Source organism: Staurois parvus, unplaced genomic scaffold, assembly GCF_062004578.1.
Source record: "Staurois parvus isolate SC_StPar_1 unplaced genomic scaffold, SC_StPar_1.0 ptg000006l, whole genome shotgun sequence".
NCBI classification, from domain to species: Eukaryota; Metazoa; Chordata; class Amphibia; order Anura; family Ranidae; genus Staurois; species Staurois parvus.
The window spans coordinates 8,179,234-8,198,834 of record NW_028317802.1 but is presented as its reverse complement, the minus strand read 5'-3'; the positions used below and the strand labels follow the sequence as shown (position 1 = coordinate 8,198,834).

General features: G+C 41.7%; 1 protein-coding gene across 2 annotated transcripts in view; it reads right to left on the bottom strand.

Annotated features, from left to right (window-relative positions):
- ARAP3 (ArfGAP with RhoGAP domain, ankyrin repeat and PH domain 3) overlaps positions 1–19,601 on the bottom strand; it is a 215,320-nt gene that overhangs the window by 110,354 nt on the left and 85,365 nt on the right. For both annotated transcript variants that reach the window (XM_089653498.1, XM_089653443.1), the window contains exon 2: positions 10,859–11,888. In XM_089653498.1, coding sequence (XP_089509624.1) covers positions 10,859–11,811 — 953 coding nt within the window. In that variant the 5' untranslated portion in view covers positions 11,812–11,888. The remainder of the gene's footprint in view (positions 1–10,858; positions 11,889–19,601) is intronic.

Below are 19,601 nucleotides of genomic sequence, written 5' to 3'. Positions count from 1 at the left end.
CTTTAAGAATCCTTTATCACATATTAAATGCCTATTTTCAAAGAAAAATTGTGTCTAAATAGTAAAAGACACATATAAAACAACATTTTAAAAACATCATCTAGAAAAATTAAACAGACCTAAAATCATTTGACCTTTCAACTTTGTGGAAGCTAATAGATGCTCAGAAATAATGCATAAAACTATATTTATTTAAAAAAAATGTAAATTGACAGTTGTAAAGATTGATAAAACTTTTAAAGATCAGGACAAAATTTATTTTGAAAGAGTTATTATCTTTATTTAAATAAGGTGTGTCTTGACCTTTCAGCTTAGTTTATCTCACGTTTATTTTAGTGGATAGAACTTTATAAAAGTCGATGTTTCCCCCTAGTATAGATCATGTAGTTTCAAGTTATCCATGATGTGGCCACAACCAGAACCCAGAATACAAATATTTTCCAAACTGCTCATCATTTTTTAAAAAACATTGTTATGAATCATTTGTTACACGAAACAGAAGTACCCCCTGAAGCCAATGTAACTCGGGGTACAACTAGATTTGAACTATTCTATTGCTTCATCAGCACAATGCAGAATACAGGTTCTCAGTAAAGAGTATATCCTACTTGTCAAACATAACAATTTAGAGTTTTCACAAACAACAGGTCTGTATTTACATCTCTTAGAAACACTAACACACACAGAGGGACTGACATAGCCAGAAGGTACACAATTTGTGGCTCAATATGGACCTTTACTTTTTTTCTTACTCCAGCCCACCCCCTCCCTCCTTCATTCTTGCCTAAATGAGAATGACATGTCTTTCCTCCTGCGGCTTCCTGGGATATGTATGTATAATATCCCAGGAGGGACTGGCTTCCATACTGCAGACAGTGGAGGACAAACCTTGCTCTGCATCATCAGGGGAACATCGGGGGACACGCTAGAAGAACCCAGAAGAGACAGCGGATGAGGATGAGCAAAGTAAGAATAATGGCGGCATGGGCCAAGTGAGCAGTGCAATAGAGATCTCACAATTACTTTTGTTCATTGCTGAAATGCAAAGTGCGGTAACCCATTGCAACCATAGCAGTCAGAAGTTGTTTTACTGAAGTCAGTTTCTTACAATGTGATTGGTTGCTATATTTTCTATATGACTCTGCACTCTATTGAAGACAGTTCTGACAAAAATCTATTTTTTGAACTTCCATCACAATGATAAAAGTGATCATCACAGAATAAGGTAATTCATACAGGCAAACTTGACAAATTTTAAGTAAATAATCACAAGAATACAACAAAGTGCTTTCACCATTTTTATTGTGTAACTTCTTAAGCCAATTGGACAAGTTGAAAAATACAGAAATAAACTGAGTCCACGTTGTACAACATAGAAAAGTTTACTAACAAAGAGGAGAAAATCCCAAACCAATGAATTAACAGATATGACAGCAAACTGATGGTTGAATTATGCACTGCATCTTCGTTCATTGTAAAATTTAGATCAGATTGACTCCCCTAAAATTAGAAGCAAAAATCCAGCTTGTAAAGTAAAGGATCAATACTTACCTGTCCCATGACACTAGTCTTTGCTCTGTGGTCCCATCTGCCAGTTCCCATACCACTAAAGGGTACAGAATTGGTGTTGGAGCACATGGAAGAAAACAGTGCACAGAGGGGAAGCAGGCATTCCACACACCTAAGCTGGCTAAACACGGCTCAAACTTTACCAGATTCCTGCTAAATTGGACAAAATTCAACCCATGGGTGGCTCTGTTGGCACAGCCCAGCTCTAATAACTTTGAATGGAAAATCAAAGGAGAAAGGTGGAAAGTTGTCAACTAAACCGTGAAAGCATCCCATCAGATGCAATCTTTGGGTATACAGACAGCTGCGGCAGCTTGAATACATTAGTCAGCAGCAAAGATTTGACTAGCCTTAGAAGTGTGTTGGATACAAAAATTTTTATTTTTTTAAAAAAAAGCTTAGCTTTTCAATGGAGTAACTGCACAGTTGCATTTGAATATTATTTTTACCATCAATGGATTTTTGAGTAAGACAAAGCAATTAGATATTCTGCAAAGGACAATGGCCTACAACACTTAATAAGATTGCAGCTGACTGTAGTCAGTTAGGCTTAACAATCTTAAAGATTTCAAGATAAAAGACTATGGGGATGATTTACTAAAACTGGAGAGAGCAAAATCTGGTACAGCTGTGCATGGTAATCAACCAGCTTCTAACTTCAGCTTGTTCAATTAAAGTGTTAGGCAGGCCATAGACGGGCCGTTTATTGGTCGGCTCCGTTGCTGATACTGCCACCAATGTCCACGAAAAACTGGCTTTTTTCGTGGATTTTCCAGTATGACCGATAAAAATAAATGTGAAGATCCGCAAAAAACGGCCGACGGGCTGACCCCACTAACGACATGAATATCGGCCAATTTTTCGTGCAGATGAAAATTTGGCCTTTAAACGACCCATCTATGGCCTGCATTACTATACCCACAACAGTACAATCAGTCTGTATATGCAGCAAAGCAAGCTTGTTATACTCACTGTGGAATCTAAGGAGTTAATCATCTGCATTGTGTAAAAAAGGCTATTTGATCATTTCTTCTCCATTCCTCCCCTTTTTCAAGCGACCACCATTTATCTCCTGATAAGAAAGACTGAACCATAGGCATTTCACATGCTCAGTTTGCTGTGTATTGTTAGAGAGGTTTTGTTTTTCTTGGGAGAGTGCATGTGATCAGCACAGGTCCAATCAGCACTGTCCAGACAGAGGTCAGGGGATTTCCATCCTCCTAGAGCAGAAAGAAAACTCCTCCTACAAGCTTTAACCATTGCTTGGCTGAACACTGATAGAAGCCAAAAGACCGCTCTAACTGCTGATGAGAAAAGGTATATAGCAGTTTATATTTACTTAAATAATTGCATTTCCATGTTCTGTATACTGTGGGAGACCAGATATAGTCCTGGGTTTACTAACACTTTCAGCTTTGGAAGCTGATTGGTTTCTTGCCTCAGATTTTGCACTCTCTAGTTTTAGTAAATCAACTCTTTATCTGACTAGTTGCAATATGTCTGGGCAGGAATAAAGTGAATATATTAATGTAGTTCATGTAGTTCATGCCTCTGTTCATGAGATCCACAGCTGAAATGTTTGGATCCCTGCAAGCTTCTGACTATAAAAATAGTATAAAATATGTTGAAACCAGAAAACTGCGCCAGACCTCGGGACTAAGGACATACTCCAGCCAAAACTTTTTTTTTTTTAGAGTAGGGAAGAGCTAGTACCTGAGCTACTTTTTTAATTTCTGCCTTTGTGTGAAAATAAATCACTTCTTTGACAGTTGTCACTGGAACTGGGAAATTTCTGTTCTGCTGAGTTTGAAATGGAAAGGTTTCCTTTTCCCAGTGGAGAGACAGACAGGAATTAAAACCTGACAGATAATTTAACCCTTCCCCACTCTATCCAGAACTAGAAAAAAAAACATTTAGTGCAGAGTTCTAGTTTAAAAGTAGATCAAATTAAAACTGATAAAATGAAAGGACATTACAGTCTGAGTTAAAGATTAACTGTAATAATGATATCTGGTGCAGTAAATGTTAATGTTCCCTATATTTCCTTAGTATGAATGTATTACTATGATGACAGATGTAACATGGAGCAACAGATGACCATCTACATCCTATCAGGAACCTGTAACAGCAACTCAGGCTTGTCACAACAGCAAAGTGAGTCTTTTCATGTTTCATGTGATCCTGATTACTGAAGAAAAAGATGTCACCTCTGGTCCCTGTGCTTCTCTAGGCAATACAGGCAAATTATGGTTGTGTATTTGTGTGGGGGGACATCACCCTGCCTCAGTACTCTTCTTAAAGCAGAACTTTACTCTCTCAATCAACATGAACTATTTTTAATCCTTATGCTGCTAGCATCAGTAAATGGATAGGAATGTATATCATATTTACTTGATTTAAACTTTTTTTTACATTTCTTCAGTTACTTCCAGGTTTCCATCATGTATGATGTCATACATCCCGCCAGTCTTCAGGAAAGAAGGCAGGAGTCTCAGCTCAGCCAATGCCTGAGCTAAGGGCAGATGGATTCCAGGAAGTAAATGCTACATGAATCATCTGCCCTTACTCAATATGGCCACTGCCAGAAGTGCTAGGGACTGTTTTTGAAAGTGATTTCTCAGCAAAATAAAGCATGGAGACATGGAGGGATGGGTGCATTTGCTCTGAATATTAACAATGAATGAAACAGCATTTTTGGTTTGTGGCTCTCAGATGCAGTGCAGTCCCATTTTAAGAGCCCTCAACACTAATACAATCAGTGGACTGGTTCTTGCATGCCGACTAACCTTGGCAGCACCAACATGTGCAGCTGAGCCTCCATGACTGAAAGTACCAAAACACAATGAATGAAAGGAGCAACTCAGGGACAGTAAGGTTGGGGAGGATAGACTTAGAAGATGTTGGACATCCTTCAGCCAGGAAATGGCTGTATCCTGTTGCAGCTTGGGGGAATCGGATCATTTTTATTTGTTTGACTTGCTTGGCTGAGTCACAAAGGCAGCCTGATGATGTCACAATCTCTGACACCACGCCAATCGGTGGAACTTCTGTATTCTTTGACAGAATACATCGCTTTCTATGAGTGGCTGAGCACTGCTCAGACAGACTCTACTGTGTTCTGGGTCTGACACAGAAAGGTTGCATTTTAAAATACATACTATTTTTTAATGAATTGCTTTAATATTTGCCTGGAGTTCAGCTTTACATTTACAGAGAATCTATTCTGTGAGATCAAGTTAGGCCTGATCCTTGAGTTGGCACTCAGAGAGAGGAGCAGTAAATCACAATCTATGAAGAAAAAAGCACAGTGTGCATATGTAATATTTAGAAACTACGCAAAGAAAGATTTTTTTTTTCTTTTTACATTAACACTCATTGATAACAATACTGCATTACACTGATCACATTCACATATTTATCTTAAAAAGACTTTTAAAAAAGGCTATAGTTTCCTTTTAAGTATCAAATAATGACACAAAAATGGAAAAGTGCTCAACAAAAGAACAAAGCATTTACAAATTATTTCTGAATATTTAAAAATAAAAATATTTTACACAGCTGTATCTTCCCTCAAGAAAGGCTACAAAAATATAAAATTGATTCATTCTTAATATGTTAAAACAAGTGCTCTAAAAAAATCTAAAAATAGTATTAAATGACTCCCCACTATCCAGTAGTGGAAGCATAATTATACAACTTAGCTATTGAATAAGTTCTTGTAATATGATTTTATGATAGTGCTTTCTGTTTAATTCAATTTATTAAATATTTTACAATGACAGCTACTTAAAGTGTTAGCATATGGAAGACTCCACCTTGTTTTTGTGTATGGGGGAGCATGTGACCTACGCCTAGAATGCTGTCACATGAAGAGGAGGACTTCACGGTCTGACTCTCAGAGGAATGGAGCAGTGGGAAAGTGGGTCCATAGGGTAGACCTGCAAGAAACCCTACTGTGTTCTGAATAGGCCAATAATGCAATAAGGAAAACATAGAAAACAAAAAGAATTCATGTTTTACTGATCGGAATACAGTAAACAGAAATCTGATTGATTGTCCTGGGTTACTGCACATTTCACATTGTAATTCCTCTTTTTACTATCCTTTTGTAAAGAGTCACTGGAATGAGCTTTCCACAGTAGTGAACACTGCTAAAAGGCCCAGACAGAGAACAGGACCACACTGTAACCTATGATTCTACCACCAATAACCAATGTCCTTTGGGCAGCTTATATTTTGGCAAATAATGGATGGCACCAAGGGCTTTCTTTAATGTTTTTCATTGGCCTCAACCATTTTAACATGGGGGAACCCTTGAAATAACATTCTGGTCTCAGAGAACCCCTGCTAATAAATACTATATCTACAGCTCATGGTACAATAACATGATGGTCATTGGGCAAAAGGCTCCTTACATTTGTGGTAATTGGGAAGATTCCCCCTCTAAAGCTAGCCATACATTAGAAATGTTTTTTATTCAGCCTGTGGGCTGAACAAAAACAAAAAAAAAATTCACAGTCTCAATTCTATATAGGGCGGATGGACAAATCTCTTGAAATCGGCCAAAATTCGGTCACTCTAGAGACAAAAAGATCATTGGTGTAAGTGGTTACTTATTCAAGAGGCATAATTTCTCATTGCTACCTCTAGTGATCTCTGGAGAAAACCTGGGGTTACAAGGAATCCTGGGTGAGAAAGGCTGTGTGTAATGGGGATCATGGAAAAGGGCAGACATAATTGGTTGACTAGTTTTTACCTGTGTACAAAATGGTAATGGCTCTTTATAGGGGACATGGCTGGACTGAATGAATGGGCATGCAGTCCAGGCATGTCACTTATAACAGAAAAAAGGAGGCTGGAATTGGCCTCCTCTCCTCCTGAAAATGCTAGCTGCTTTCATGCCATCCTACCCTCTTGCTTTAACAGATATTCAGATAAGAACGTCCTACTTTTGTTGTACATTCCTGATCTGCATGCTGGTTCCAGATCAGTGACTGAAAGCTAGTTAGTCAGCATGGCAGCAAGGCAGGTAGTATTTTGAGAACCTTGGTAACAGCTGAGCTCTCTCATGACAGGTTTATTTCAACTCAGAATGCCCCTCCTCTAGCTGTTTTATAGACTTCATATATGGATATATATCAAGTAGGAACTGGTATGATTCTCCTAACTACTGTCACAGTTTTAACTTAATTTGGACGAGGGTACGAAAATGCAAGCTTTACCTTTAGCCCCCTGTATAAGGTTTTTCTTGGCAAGAAATCTTTCAACAGCATGAGTGGCAGATCACTTGATATCAATGGCATAAACCAGTGGAAATATTTTATAAACCTATATTAATATTTGTGTAGTATTACTTTTCATTTAGGGCCCATTCACACTTCTGAATTGCTACATAGGCGAGGTGCGAATTGTGGTGCATACAGTAGTAACAACACAGATGCACTGCAACACGCTACAAAGCATATAGTCTATCTTAATGCGCTTTAACATATGATAATGTGCTTCATCAAAATGTTGCAATGCATAGTCTGAAAAGGCCCTCAAGGCCATAAAAACAATACTAACAACATTAAAAAGGGGTTTCAGATTTCGCTAGAAAGAAGGAAAACATCTGCACCTACTGGCCATGTGGGCTTGGGTGAGGTCTCCATGCTCTGTGCCCCAGCAGATCCACTGTTTGCAGTTGATGAGAAATATAGCTACAAGGCAGCTAAATCCTAATTGCCAAGTGCCTCTCTGTTTGCCACACTTCGTGTAACACAATGCTTAACCCAAAACCCATTGCTGTAAAGCTGAAAACGACCAAACAGGCACCACTATTACACATCACCAGGCAAATGCAAGGGTTTTCCAGGGTCCTTCTATGTTAGGAACTTCAATAAATTCCACTGGAGGCAGAGTATACTACACTTAAGGAGACATTTTGCAGACAGTTGTAGGAATCCTACAAGCAGTAACATTAAAAAAGAAAACTGGAAACACTGGAAATTGGAACACATGCACACCAAATAAGGTGTTCGGTGTTTTGAGATGTAAAATGCTTTCTGTCCATCAATACTGTTAAAAGTTTCATCATTTACCATCTTTAGCTTTGGAAATCCGGTATTTTTGCTCAAGGTACTCATCACTTATATGAGATCCCAATAGCCTTGGCCTAACAAGGACTAAATGTTCATCCTGTATTGGCCTGAATATAGCTGCATTTGCCCTAAGTGCTGCCTCCAGAGACTCCTCTGTTAAGCTTGTATCCCATGTGTCTGAAAATGTGTTATGTAGATCAAGACTGTCCTCTACTGGAGGGAAGTCCTGCACTGGATCTGTCACATCAGTTTCCTCTACTCCTGTTACATTAGGAGCAACTTTCCACCCTGGTGAACACACAAAATAACTATTCTCCTCTGCTCTGGAAACAGAACTTTTCATAATAGTCATTTTTGGAGATTTCTTCTGCATAAATGGCAACCTAGGCAAAAGCTGGCTGGCTAATTTTTTCGGTGGAGTTCGTGCAATGCTTTCAGAAGGCTTTTCATAATTAGGTGAACTCTTTGATTTAGAGGGTATTGATTTATTTCCCAATGTTTGTGGTCTTGGTGTGACAGTATTAGTAGTAGTGTCATTCTGCTTTGCTCTTGATATAGGAGTTTTTTTAATCACTTTTGAAAGCGATATGGTGGAGGTGCTTGCGGTCCTTGCTACTTCAGCATTCCCTAGTGGCCTTGGCACAGTAACACTCTGCTGTGAGTTTTTTGTACTTGACACAACATTCCTGCATTTAGCTGTTTGGGAACCAGTGTTTCCTGTTTGCTTTGGCCTCTGGAAAGTTACGCTTCCTGCAGATTTCTGTATTGATAATCCATATTTTTCTGCTGGTTTCTGCTTCAGTGAAAACTTGCTTCCCTTTGCTTTTGTCCTTTCAGCAGGGCATTGTTCTGCTTCTATTGGCTGGGGCGATAAATCGTTTTTTGTAACTTTTACTTTTTGTGTGGCTGCAATCCCTATACATTTTGTCCTTGGCATCCATCCAGCTGGCTTTATTTTTGGTTTAGCAGTAGTTTCAAGAGGCCCTTTTTGTGAGAGAGCACTGTCTCCAACCTTTGATTTTGGTGTAGGAAGACCACTTACTGCTTTTCTGGGTGAAGAAATAAATGAAGCAGACTTTCCAACAAATGATTTTTTGAGAGTAGAAGATGGTGACATTCCCATTGGAGATGGTCTTTTTGATTCACAATTATCAGTAGCATTTGCTATATTTTTCGTATGTACATCCTGAGATACATCTAGGCATGCTGGAGAAATTGGTTTAAGTGCACTTGTATGCGTTGTGAGGGCATTCTTTGTAATTGGTAGCCTTGCAGGAATGGTATACCTCATCAGAAATGATTTCTGAGATGGAACATTACCTGATGGTGTATTGGAAGTACCTGCATTTCCAACTGGTGTTGGCCTGTGTGGCATGTCTTTTGCTGTCAGGGGAGATCCCATGGAACCAATTTTGACGTCAGCTGCAGATCTGTTCTTTGTAACAGACCTTTGTCTCTGCAGTGATGCATTTCCTGTTACATCCTGACGTCCTGTCATCTGTTTTTTCTTTGTTTGCTTTGCAGATGCAGGATTTGTTATAGCAGAGACATCATTCTTTGTTGTGTCTGCCACTTCTGGAGGCGAACTCTTCCCACGGGGCAGCAATGGAGAGGCAGAATGTCCAATCGGAGAAGGTCGTGGAAAAGATGCATGTCCTGTTCGTGAAAGTCTTGGTGATCCAGAATCTCCTACTGGATTTGGTCTTAGAGAAGCAGTTGAAAAAGTAACAGGTATAATGCTTTTTTTCTGGTTGGGTGGAAGATGACCTTGATAGCTAGCTGGCACCTGTCTCCCTGGAGCAGATGTTCTCACTCTGGAAGCAGTTGGTGATGATGAAATCCCTACAGGTGCAGGCCTTGATGAAACTCCATCTCGTATCCCAGCTGGAGTCGGTGAAGGCGAATTCCTCATTTGGGCTGGATTTTGAGATGAATTCCTCATCGGTGGTGATCTAAATGAAGCAGCCACTAATCAGGTTTAAATGCTAGTCAAACTATGCATCCACCCTGTTCATGCTGCAGCAGTATCTATTATCCATGCATGTAATGGTGGAGTGGACGCTACAAAAACTAAACTTTACTGCATCAGATAAAATGAGCCTGTGGATTTTGCTCCCCTGAAAGCAAGCATTGCCTAGCTATTGCCTTTAATGAGTTATGTAAAGTCATTATTATAATTTCAGCAAGGTCAAGACTTCCTTCAATTGTCTGAATCCAGCTGTAAAGTAATCTCCACCCTTTCCTCAACCACTGGCTCCAGGAAACTCTCTTAGACTTCCATGGTTGGCTCCCTCTACATACTTATCTGTAATAACCCAGAGTTCCCACTACTATTATCTGAGCACACACACATTAACCTCTTCCTAACCAGCTTTTATGCCATAATTTTTTTATTTATCACCCCAACAATAATAATGGCTATAACATCAACAATGCCACCAAAACAGTATGCACCATGTGTTGTGCTTTACCTCACCAAAATGAAGGTCATATAACCAGTGGTCCTCCAGGTAGTCAAGAACTCAAATTACCAACATGTCCTGCCAACAAGGCGCGGCATGCAGGCATGTTTAGTTCTCAAACCAGCAGAAGAGCTGTAGGTTGTTCAGGACTTTTGTAAATCACTCTTTTAAGATTACATAAGATTACACAAAGGATTAATTTAAAGAACCAACACAAGCACAAACATGTTTCTACATCAGAAAGGTATTTCCTCTTGTGCTTTGGTCTGCATTAATTTTAAAGTCTCCTACCCACTCTAGGATCTAACACTTTTATATAGACAGCTGCAGCATATATCCTCTCTACATAAATACGTACACACTGTGATTTATACATTTCCTGAAAGTCAGGGGAAAAAAATGATATCACATTTCTTGATTTTAACTATTAAAATTATTTTACCTTTTGACCTCATTAAGAAACTTTGCAATGCAAGATGTTTCCAAGGTTTTAAATATATTTCCAAATAATGATGAAGTGACATTTTTTTTTAAAACAGTAATACATTTATTTTAAGTTAAGTTTAATTGCACTTATATTTGCCATCAATTCATAATATAATTTGAAGCTACTTTAGTAATTTAGTAAATAAATTGTGCTACATAAATGCATGTAATGCTTCTTAGAATATTGGAAACAAGAACATCCTTTAAGGTTTACGCATTATAACAACATATAAGGTAGGATATTGAACAAAGTATACTTACTTCTTTCGTTCTTTTGTTGATGATGTTTCTTGATTAATCATGTCAGGAGGGTTTATATGTATTTGTGGGGCTTCAGCGTCTGGGGCACAGCTGACACAGCCAGTCCTGGAACCAAACCCAGAATAGATTTCATTGGATATCATTGTTAGTGTTTCCTGTGGAGAAGAAGGATTGGTTGAAAAGGAGGTGACTTCCTCTTCATTTCCAGCAAAGGAAGACAAGCTCGATAACGGGGAACACTGCATAGTATCCGCTTCCATCTGAGTCCTGTGTTGCTGGTAAGAGGATCCAGGCTGTAGACTTTCTTTGTTCTGACGCATAGGCAAAGAAGGAATGGGATGAAATGGTTTCCCAGCCTCAGCGGATGTATTCTTAGGAATCCCAGCCTCCAGCTCCACCCCTCCTGGCTTCGACTCCATACATGAATTACAGTTCTCTGTATCTAAACTGTTTCCCCTTGGAATAACTGTTTCCTGCAGAGAGGACCTTCTAGCAACACTTGAATAACTGTCTAAAGAAACAGGTGATTGTACGGCATATATGCTAGCTTCTTTTGTAGCATTTGGATTGTATTTATTAAATACTGTCCTAGGTTTTGGTACTGGTTTGACAGCCAATTCCAAATCACCAATTTTTTCATTGCTGTTATTTTTATTATTAATAGCATTATCTTTTTCAGATATGTGAGGGTATTCCTGGGAATTAGTCTTCTCAATGTTTCGTAAAGTTGGTAATGAGTTTGATTCTCCAGAAACATGCCGCAATCGGCTCATTATTCTTTTTCTATGGCCTGTTGCTCCAACACCAATTTTCTGAAGTACGTCATTGTCCACGGAAAGAATGTCTTTGACTCTATGGTACCCATGCTGCCTAAAGCTGTCCTGGTATCTCTCAAGGTGGATGGCAGAGAGCCAATCTGCAATGTCCAGCTGTTCATTGTCAGAGGAAGTCATGGCCACTGTGGCCACCAATTATTTGTTTACCTAAACAAGAGCCAGGTGACCATATTTGTGGAGGAAAGCAGATGGATCTAGAAAGAAAGAAAATATGTAGTTATTAAGCACATTAAGTTAAAAAAAATAATGTACACATTGACTACATTTTACAGCCATTTTTGTCATTATGCCCCCACAACCACATAACTACATATTATTATTATTATTATTATTATTATACAGGACGTATATAGCGCCAACACATATAATTAAGGCAGTGCACAGTCAAGGTGCACCATTCTTTTTCTTGTTTCTTCTTGACTATACTTAGTGATACTTACTATACCTACTATAATGAGAGCTGAAGTGACATCTGAGAGGACTTACAAGACTCACAGTAGCTTAAATAACATTTAGCCACCAGGTCACTGCTTTTTCTACATGGCCCTCCTCCATCCTCACATGAGACGTAAGTGCAGGTACACTTGTCCCTTTATTCCACTTATCTTTCATACACTGTATAACTTACCCTACTTTTTTCTCCTGGCAACTGGCCACTTTGTTGCCCACATAGACTTTGTACCAAGAACACCCTCTTGCTTTTTATCTACCATGAAACTTAGTGGACCAAATGTACCACTTTTTTCAACCTTTTTTCTTTCCACTTTTTACATTTTCTGGAAAATACAAGACAATATAGGTATTATATAATTAACAACACACATTATATTGTGCACCCTTTTCTGTAAAATGATGTATTCCATGCAGATGTGGTTCTTGTTTCCACCTGTAAGCATCAATACTTGGGATGTCTATATTGTACTTTTATCGATGCCTTGTTAAATAAAGTTATTTTAGTTCTCTGCAGCCACCTGAATAGCGGACTATAAGGTTCATTTGTAGTTCCATATACGGTATACAGCAGACAATACGCCTTAGTGGTCCTCGCTCAGGCTAACAAGATCCAATAAATTGGATGCCGCTGACTAGTGAGGGTGCAGGATGGGGAAAGGTTCGTCCAGACCCAAATCACGCTGTAAAAATAGGAAGAGATACCAAGTGTCCCCAAGTGTGTTATTATTTTTTTTATTTATCTGACCCTGCTCCTTTATTTTACTGTATGTCCCACTGGTGCATGGCCTTTCCAAAGGAATGAACAAAGGTATTCCTACACAGAAGAAGAAGAGCCACCTATGAGACCTTTAGCACAGCAGCTGTGTAGAGCCCAACAGGCTAGACACTGAAGATCCCTGAAGCGGAAGAGGGTAAACACTAAAGCAAAACTGTGCTTAAAGCACCAATCCTGTGATTTGAGAAGAAGGGGACTGTTTTTGTCATTCCGAATCAAAAAGAGGAGCAGCTGTGATAGGCACAGACTGCTAAAGCAGGTAATTAATCACCCAAGCAGAGCAACTTTTATACAACAATGTGACAAATCTTTATTGATAGTGATATAAAAAAGGTAATGACATTTTCCAATTGTGAAATCTACAACATTTCTACCTAATAAAACACAATTAAAATTAAACCATCCGGATGGTCTCACTAATGCGGTTGTCAATAATAATAGGGGAGGTATAATTAGTCACCAGCGCTAGTGAATTCAACTAAGTGCTATATAGCAATCAATAAATAAATACAACTATACAAATCACCGTATTTCTCTAGGTCAAAAAGAAATGACCTTTCTAAATACAAACTGCGCTATAAAGATATCATGGGTATACTGCAAAACAAATAAACATTCAGCTGCCACTTTCCACTGTAAAAAATTATAAACAAATCATATTCTTTAATAACAAAATATAAGTGCAGTGCTCTGTAAATGATAAAGTGATAATCAAAAAAGTCCGTACATCAAAGGTCCTTCTGTAATCACCATGTGAATTAAATCATAATTGCCAAAAAAATCACCACGTGACTGATTAAATAATATCTTCAATGTGCCGTGCTCCCCCTTCAGGTGTGCACTCACCAAATTTATTTGCCTCCCACTCTCATGGTTGGCAAATGCGCTTTTGTATATATTTATATTCTTCCAGAGTAAAGGTGTTTTCTCATATCACAAATCGATTTCTCCCAAGAATGGTTCAAATTCTCCAATATTATTGTCTCTGATATTGACTCTCCACAGACATCACATAAAAGAAAAAAGATAGACGCCGACATGGTGCAGTACCATTTAAAATCATTTAATCTCTGCCCACAGAATCTCACTTACAAGATAATGAGTTAAAATAAGCCCAAAGATATAAAAACCTCCATGTGTCGTTAGTATCAGAGAGGGAAGACCGTACAATGCTCTCACAAATTGCCGCTCCTCGCTCTTGGACAGTCAGTGTCACTTCCGGTTCCAAGGTCCGTCACTTCCGGTTATCACTTAGCAAATCTTTGACGTGTTTCATCACTTCCGGACTTATTCATAGGAAGTCCCTATGAATAAGTCCGGAAGTGACGAAACGCATCAGTAATTGGCTAAGCGATAACCGGAAGTTATCCAGGTATTATCCAACATTACTACCTGATCACACAAATGCTCTGTAGGCACAAATTCCCAGGGACACAATCCAAAATCTGCATTATGTTTTATGACTTCTAGGGTCCAGAAAAAAAGCTCAGGTGTCAGGACATAGTGCCAGTCCAACGGAAGAAAGGCACATTGAGCTACTTGCCCCAAAACTGTGAATCATTCCACCAACTACGGTGACCACAAGCCTTCTCAGACTTCTTGTCTGGACCTACAGAGTGAGTGGTAACCTTGATTCTGACAGTGTCTGTAATGTCACAATACAGCACAGTCTTTACATGTGTTGCTTTGCAAGCTGTCACTCTACATGCTGTACTGAAGGTGAGGACCGATAGAAAAGGCCTTACTTATGAAAGGGGTATACACATAAAAGAGGCTGATTAAAAATAATTGAACAGATTGCCCCATCCACAGTATATAGCGCAGATGGAGGAATCTCCCACTGTGGCTATTGTATTCTGATAGCCACAACCAGTGACTGTCAGAATATTTGAACAGCAGCTGCATCTGACTGGATGCAGGTGCTGTCCAGTGGACAATTTTTCAATCAAAGAATACTGGGTGCAAAATTTACAACTGGAATTTATATTACATTTTCTTTTTTGCCTAAATCCCAATCTTGACCAGGATGAGGTCATGGTCCTGGCGCATGAGTAGACATGCTGCAGGTCTCTTATGCAGGATCTTGGAAAGTGGATCCTGGGATTTGGGATTTAGACGTTTCAGGATCTCTTTGCAAGACATTGTGCATGCGCATGTGTTAGGAGTCCTGCAGCTCGGGCTTCATGTGTACAAGGCAGTATTCAACAAAGGCTGTAAAGTCTGGGAGCCCTGGCATCATTTTCATGGCCCAGCCATTGTTGGCGCTCCTTCCTCTCCTCTGCAGCAGCTGCTCACTGACACAGAAGACCTGGAGCTGCTGGATCATGTGACCGGACTGGAGTGAATAAAAAATAGATAAGTAGACAGATCTTTTTATACAGCTTTGGCAGGATAAGTAGGAGGAGGACAGAGGGAACATTTCTTAGGAATAGTTAGACTAAAGCAGTGTATACACATTCTGTTGTTTTTAACCTGAACCCGGCCCCTCTCCACTCTGCAGCTGACTGTCTGTACGACAGTATCCTTCCACTGTCATGGCCTGACCTGGCCACTGCTGCGTATAACAACATGCTATCAGCTGTCCTAGACTCCTTAGCACCCCTAACCACACGTAGCATTAGACCCCGACCGCTTCAACCCTGGCAGAACGACCACACTAAACATCTTAAACGACGCAGTCGCGCGCTGGAACGATTCTGGCGCAAAACCAAATCCCCTCAAGCATTCTCCCTCTACAAATCCGCCTTCCTCACCTACACCTCCTCCCACACGCTGCCAAACAAACCTACTTCGTAACCCTCATCAACACCCTCTCCTCCAATCCTCGTCGGCTCTTCTCCACTTTCAACTCCCTACTCTTTCCCCCCCACCCCCACCCAGTACCTCACTTAATGCCCACGAGATTGCCATTCACTTCCAAAATAAGATCGACGCAATCCGTAAGAACATTGCCAATGCTCCACCTACCTCCCCACCTAGCCTCCCTCCCACTACAACCCCTCCAACTCTCCCCTCCTCTGACCTCGCAACCGCCCTGCCCCCCACCACCCTTAACATCCCACACACCATAACCCCCCCAACACTCTGCTCCTTCAGCCTTGCCACCACTGAAGAGGTCACCAAGGTCTTCTCAGAAGCCCGCCTCACCACTTGCCCCCTTGACCCTGTCCCCACACAACTCCTCCGGGCACCCTCCCCCTCCATCCTACGCTCCCTCACCCACATCTTCAATCTCTCCCTCTTTACTGGTGCATTCCCCTCCCCCCAAAGCACGCACACATCACCCCCATACTCAAAAAACTCTCCTTGGACCCCACTGACCTAAACAACCTTAGACCCATCTCCCTGCTGCCATTCACTTCCAAGCTCCTTGAGCGCTTAATCTACAATCGCCTAAGCTCCCACCTCACTGACAACAACCTCCTCAATCCAGTAGTCTGGCTTCCGTCCCCTACACTCCACCGAAACCGCCCTACTCAAAATCACTAATGACCTGCTAACCGCCAAAGCTAATGGCCACTACTCAGTCCTCTTACTCCTTGACCTCTCCGCGGCCTTCGACACAGTTGACCACCCCCTCCTCCTCGATAAACTACACTGACCAGGCATCAGAGACTCCGCTCTCTCCTGGCTCTCCTCCTATCTCTCCCAATGCTCCTTCAGCGTTACCTATAACGCTACCACCTCCCCCTCTCTCCCCCTCTCTGTTGGGGTCCCCCAAGGCTCTGTCCTCGGGCCCCTTCTCTTCTCCATCTACACCTCATCCCTTGGCAAACTGATACACTCTCACGGTTTCAACTATCACCTCTACGCCGATGACACGCAAATTTACCTCTCCACCCCTCAACTCACCCCTTCAGTCTCTGCCCGTATCACCCACCTGCTGAACAACATAGCAGACTGGATGTCGCTGCACTTCCTCAAACTGAACCTTTCAAAAACCGAGCTCCTAATTTTCCCCCCAGCCCGCGCCCCCCCCCTCTCCATCACGACCAACAACGCCACCATCAGTCCCACCCCGCAAGCCAAAGTGCTAGGTGTCACTCTAGATTCAAACCTGTCTTTCCAACCCCATGTCCAATCGCTAGCCAGCTCATGCATGCTCCACCTCCGTAACATCTCCAAAATACGTACGTTCCTAACCCCAGACACTACTAAACAACTCGTTCACTCCCTCATTATCTCACGCCTGGACTACTGCAACTCCCTCCTCACCGGCCTACCTCATCACAGACTATCCCCTTTTCAGTCAGTCCTGAACTCAGCGGCCAGACTCATCCACCTTACCAACCGCTCCTCTTCTGCCACCCACCTCTGTCATTCCCTCCACTGGCTCCCAATTGAACAACGCATCAAATTCAAACTACTAACACTGACATACAAAGCCATTCATAATGCTGCCCCAAACTGCCTCACTGACCTGATACCCAAATACCACCCAACCCGTAATTTTCGCTCCTCACAAGACCTCCTACTTTCTATCTCCCTGGTCTCCACCTCCCACGCCCGACTGCAGGACTTCTCCAGGACTTCCTCCATCCTCTGGAACTCACTACCCCAATCCATCAGACTGTCACCTACCCTCCTCACCTTTAGGCGCACCCTGAAAACCCATCTCTTCAGGGAAGCCTACCCCACCCTCACCTAACTGCCGATCTCCTCCACTCCTCCTACCACTCCATCCCCCACAGCCACTTCCTCCAGCTTCTACTGAACAGACAGCAGTACACATCAGCTTCCTGCTGAACCAGCTGATTTTCTGCCTGTGTATACCCTGCTTTAGGCTTTTCTTTTAATTTAAAGGAGCTTCAATAAGTGCTCATTGTCTGCACTTACTTTATGTTTGTATCTGGTATGTGTAAAGTGGTGACTTACTCACTTTAAAAGATATGTTAACCCCAACAAAATTCTTCTCGTATTTACTACTTTCTGGCCTAATACACATACCATTGAAAGAGTTTTGGTATACCTTTTAGATAAGTGCAAAAAAACTGTTGATTCTTCCTGAAATCTTATCAGCTGATAATTTCCTGAATTCCTGTGCTGCACTGTTATCAGTTATATTGTTCTGAAAACTACAGGACCCTATATAATTTACAAGAAGAAAGAGGGAGTTTCAAGTAGTCCTCTCCTGTTTCAGTTTTTCTTTTAACCACTTGCCCTCCAGAGGATTTACCCCCCTTCCTGATCAGGCCATTTTTGCGATAAGGCACTGCACTACTTTAACTGACAATTATGTGGTCATGCAACGCTGCACTCAAATGAAATTTATGTCCTTTTTTCCCACAAGTAGAGCTTTCTTTCGGTGGAATTTGATCACCTCTGCGTTATTTTACTATTTGAGCTTTTTGAGAAAAAAACAATACTTTTGACTATTTGCTATTAACCTCTTGCCGACCGCGCATAGCCGAATGACGTCTTCACCGCGGCCGGCCAGTTCTGAGTGGACGTCATATGACGTCCTCCCAGAACGCGCTCTCCTGAGCGCCCCAGGGGGCGCGCACCCGGCGATCTCCGTGATCGCTGTGTCCTACGGACACAGCTGATCACGTGATGTGGTGAAAGGCCGATCCCACCGGCCTTTTACCACGTGATCAGCGGTGTCCAATGACACGCTGATCACAGGGAAATGCAAGTGCCGGTTCTCGGCTGCACTTTCCTCACGCTGTCAGATCGTGAGGAAAGTACTGCCGAGAACCGGCAGTTGTCAGAGCGGGGATCGGCACCGATCATCAGGGCACTGATGATCAGTGCCCTGATGATCGGTGCCCAGCAGTGACACCCGCAAGTTCCGCCCAGCAGTGCGCCCACTAGCCCCGCCCACCTGTGCCCAGCAGTGCCCCCACCTGTGCCCAGCAGTGCCCCCACCTGTGCCACTCTGCCTGTGCCCAGAAGTGCCACCTACATGTGCCCAGCAGTGCCACCCACCTGTGCCCACCCACCTGTGCCCACCAGTGCCACCCACCTGTGCCCACCAGTGCCACCCACCTGTGCCCGCCCACCAGTGCCGCCCAGCAGTGCTGCCAGTCAGTGCCACCAGTCAGTGCCCAGGGGTTGTGCCAGTCAGTGCCGCCAGTCAGTGCGCAGAAGTGATGCCAGTCAGTGCCGTCTATCAGTACCCATCATCAGTGTCACCTATCAGTGCCGCCTATCAGTGCTGCATATCAGTGCCGCCTATCCGTGACCCCTAATTAGTGCTGTCTATCAGTGCCGCCTATCCGTGCCACCTCATTAGTACTGCCTATCAGTGCCCTTTAGTGCTGCCTATCAGTGCCCATCAGTGCCGCCTATCAGTGCCCATCAGTGCCGCCTCATCAATGCAAATCAGTGAAGGAGAAAAAATACCTGTTTGAAAAATTTTATAAAAGAAACAAATAAACTTTTTTTTTTTTTTTAAATTTTTTGCACTTTTTTTAATTTATAGCGCAAAAAGTAAAGCGCCCAGTGGCGATTAAATACCACCAAAAGAAAGCTCTATTTGTGAGAAAAAAATGATCAAAATTTAATTTGGGTACAATGTTGCATGACCGCGCAATTGTCAATCAAAGTGCGGCAGCGCTGAAAGCTGAAAATTGGCCTGGTAAGAAAGGGGGTATAAGTGCCTGGTAGGCAAGTGGTTAAACATGTCCAGTAAAAAAATTAAAAAAATCAAATTTCGTCATAAATTTAGGCCAAAATG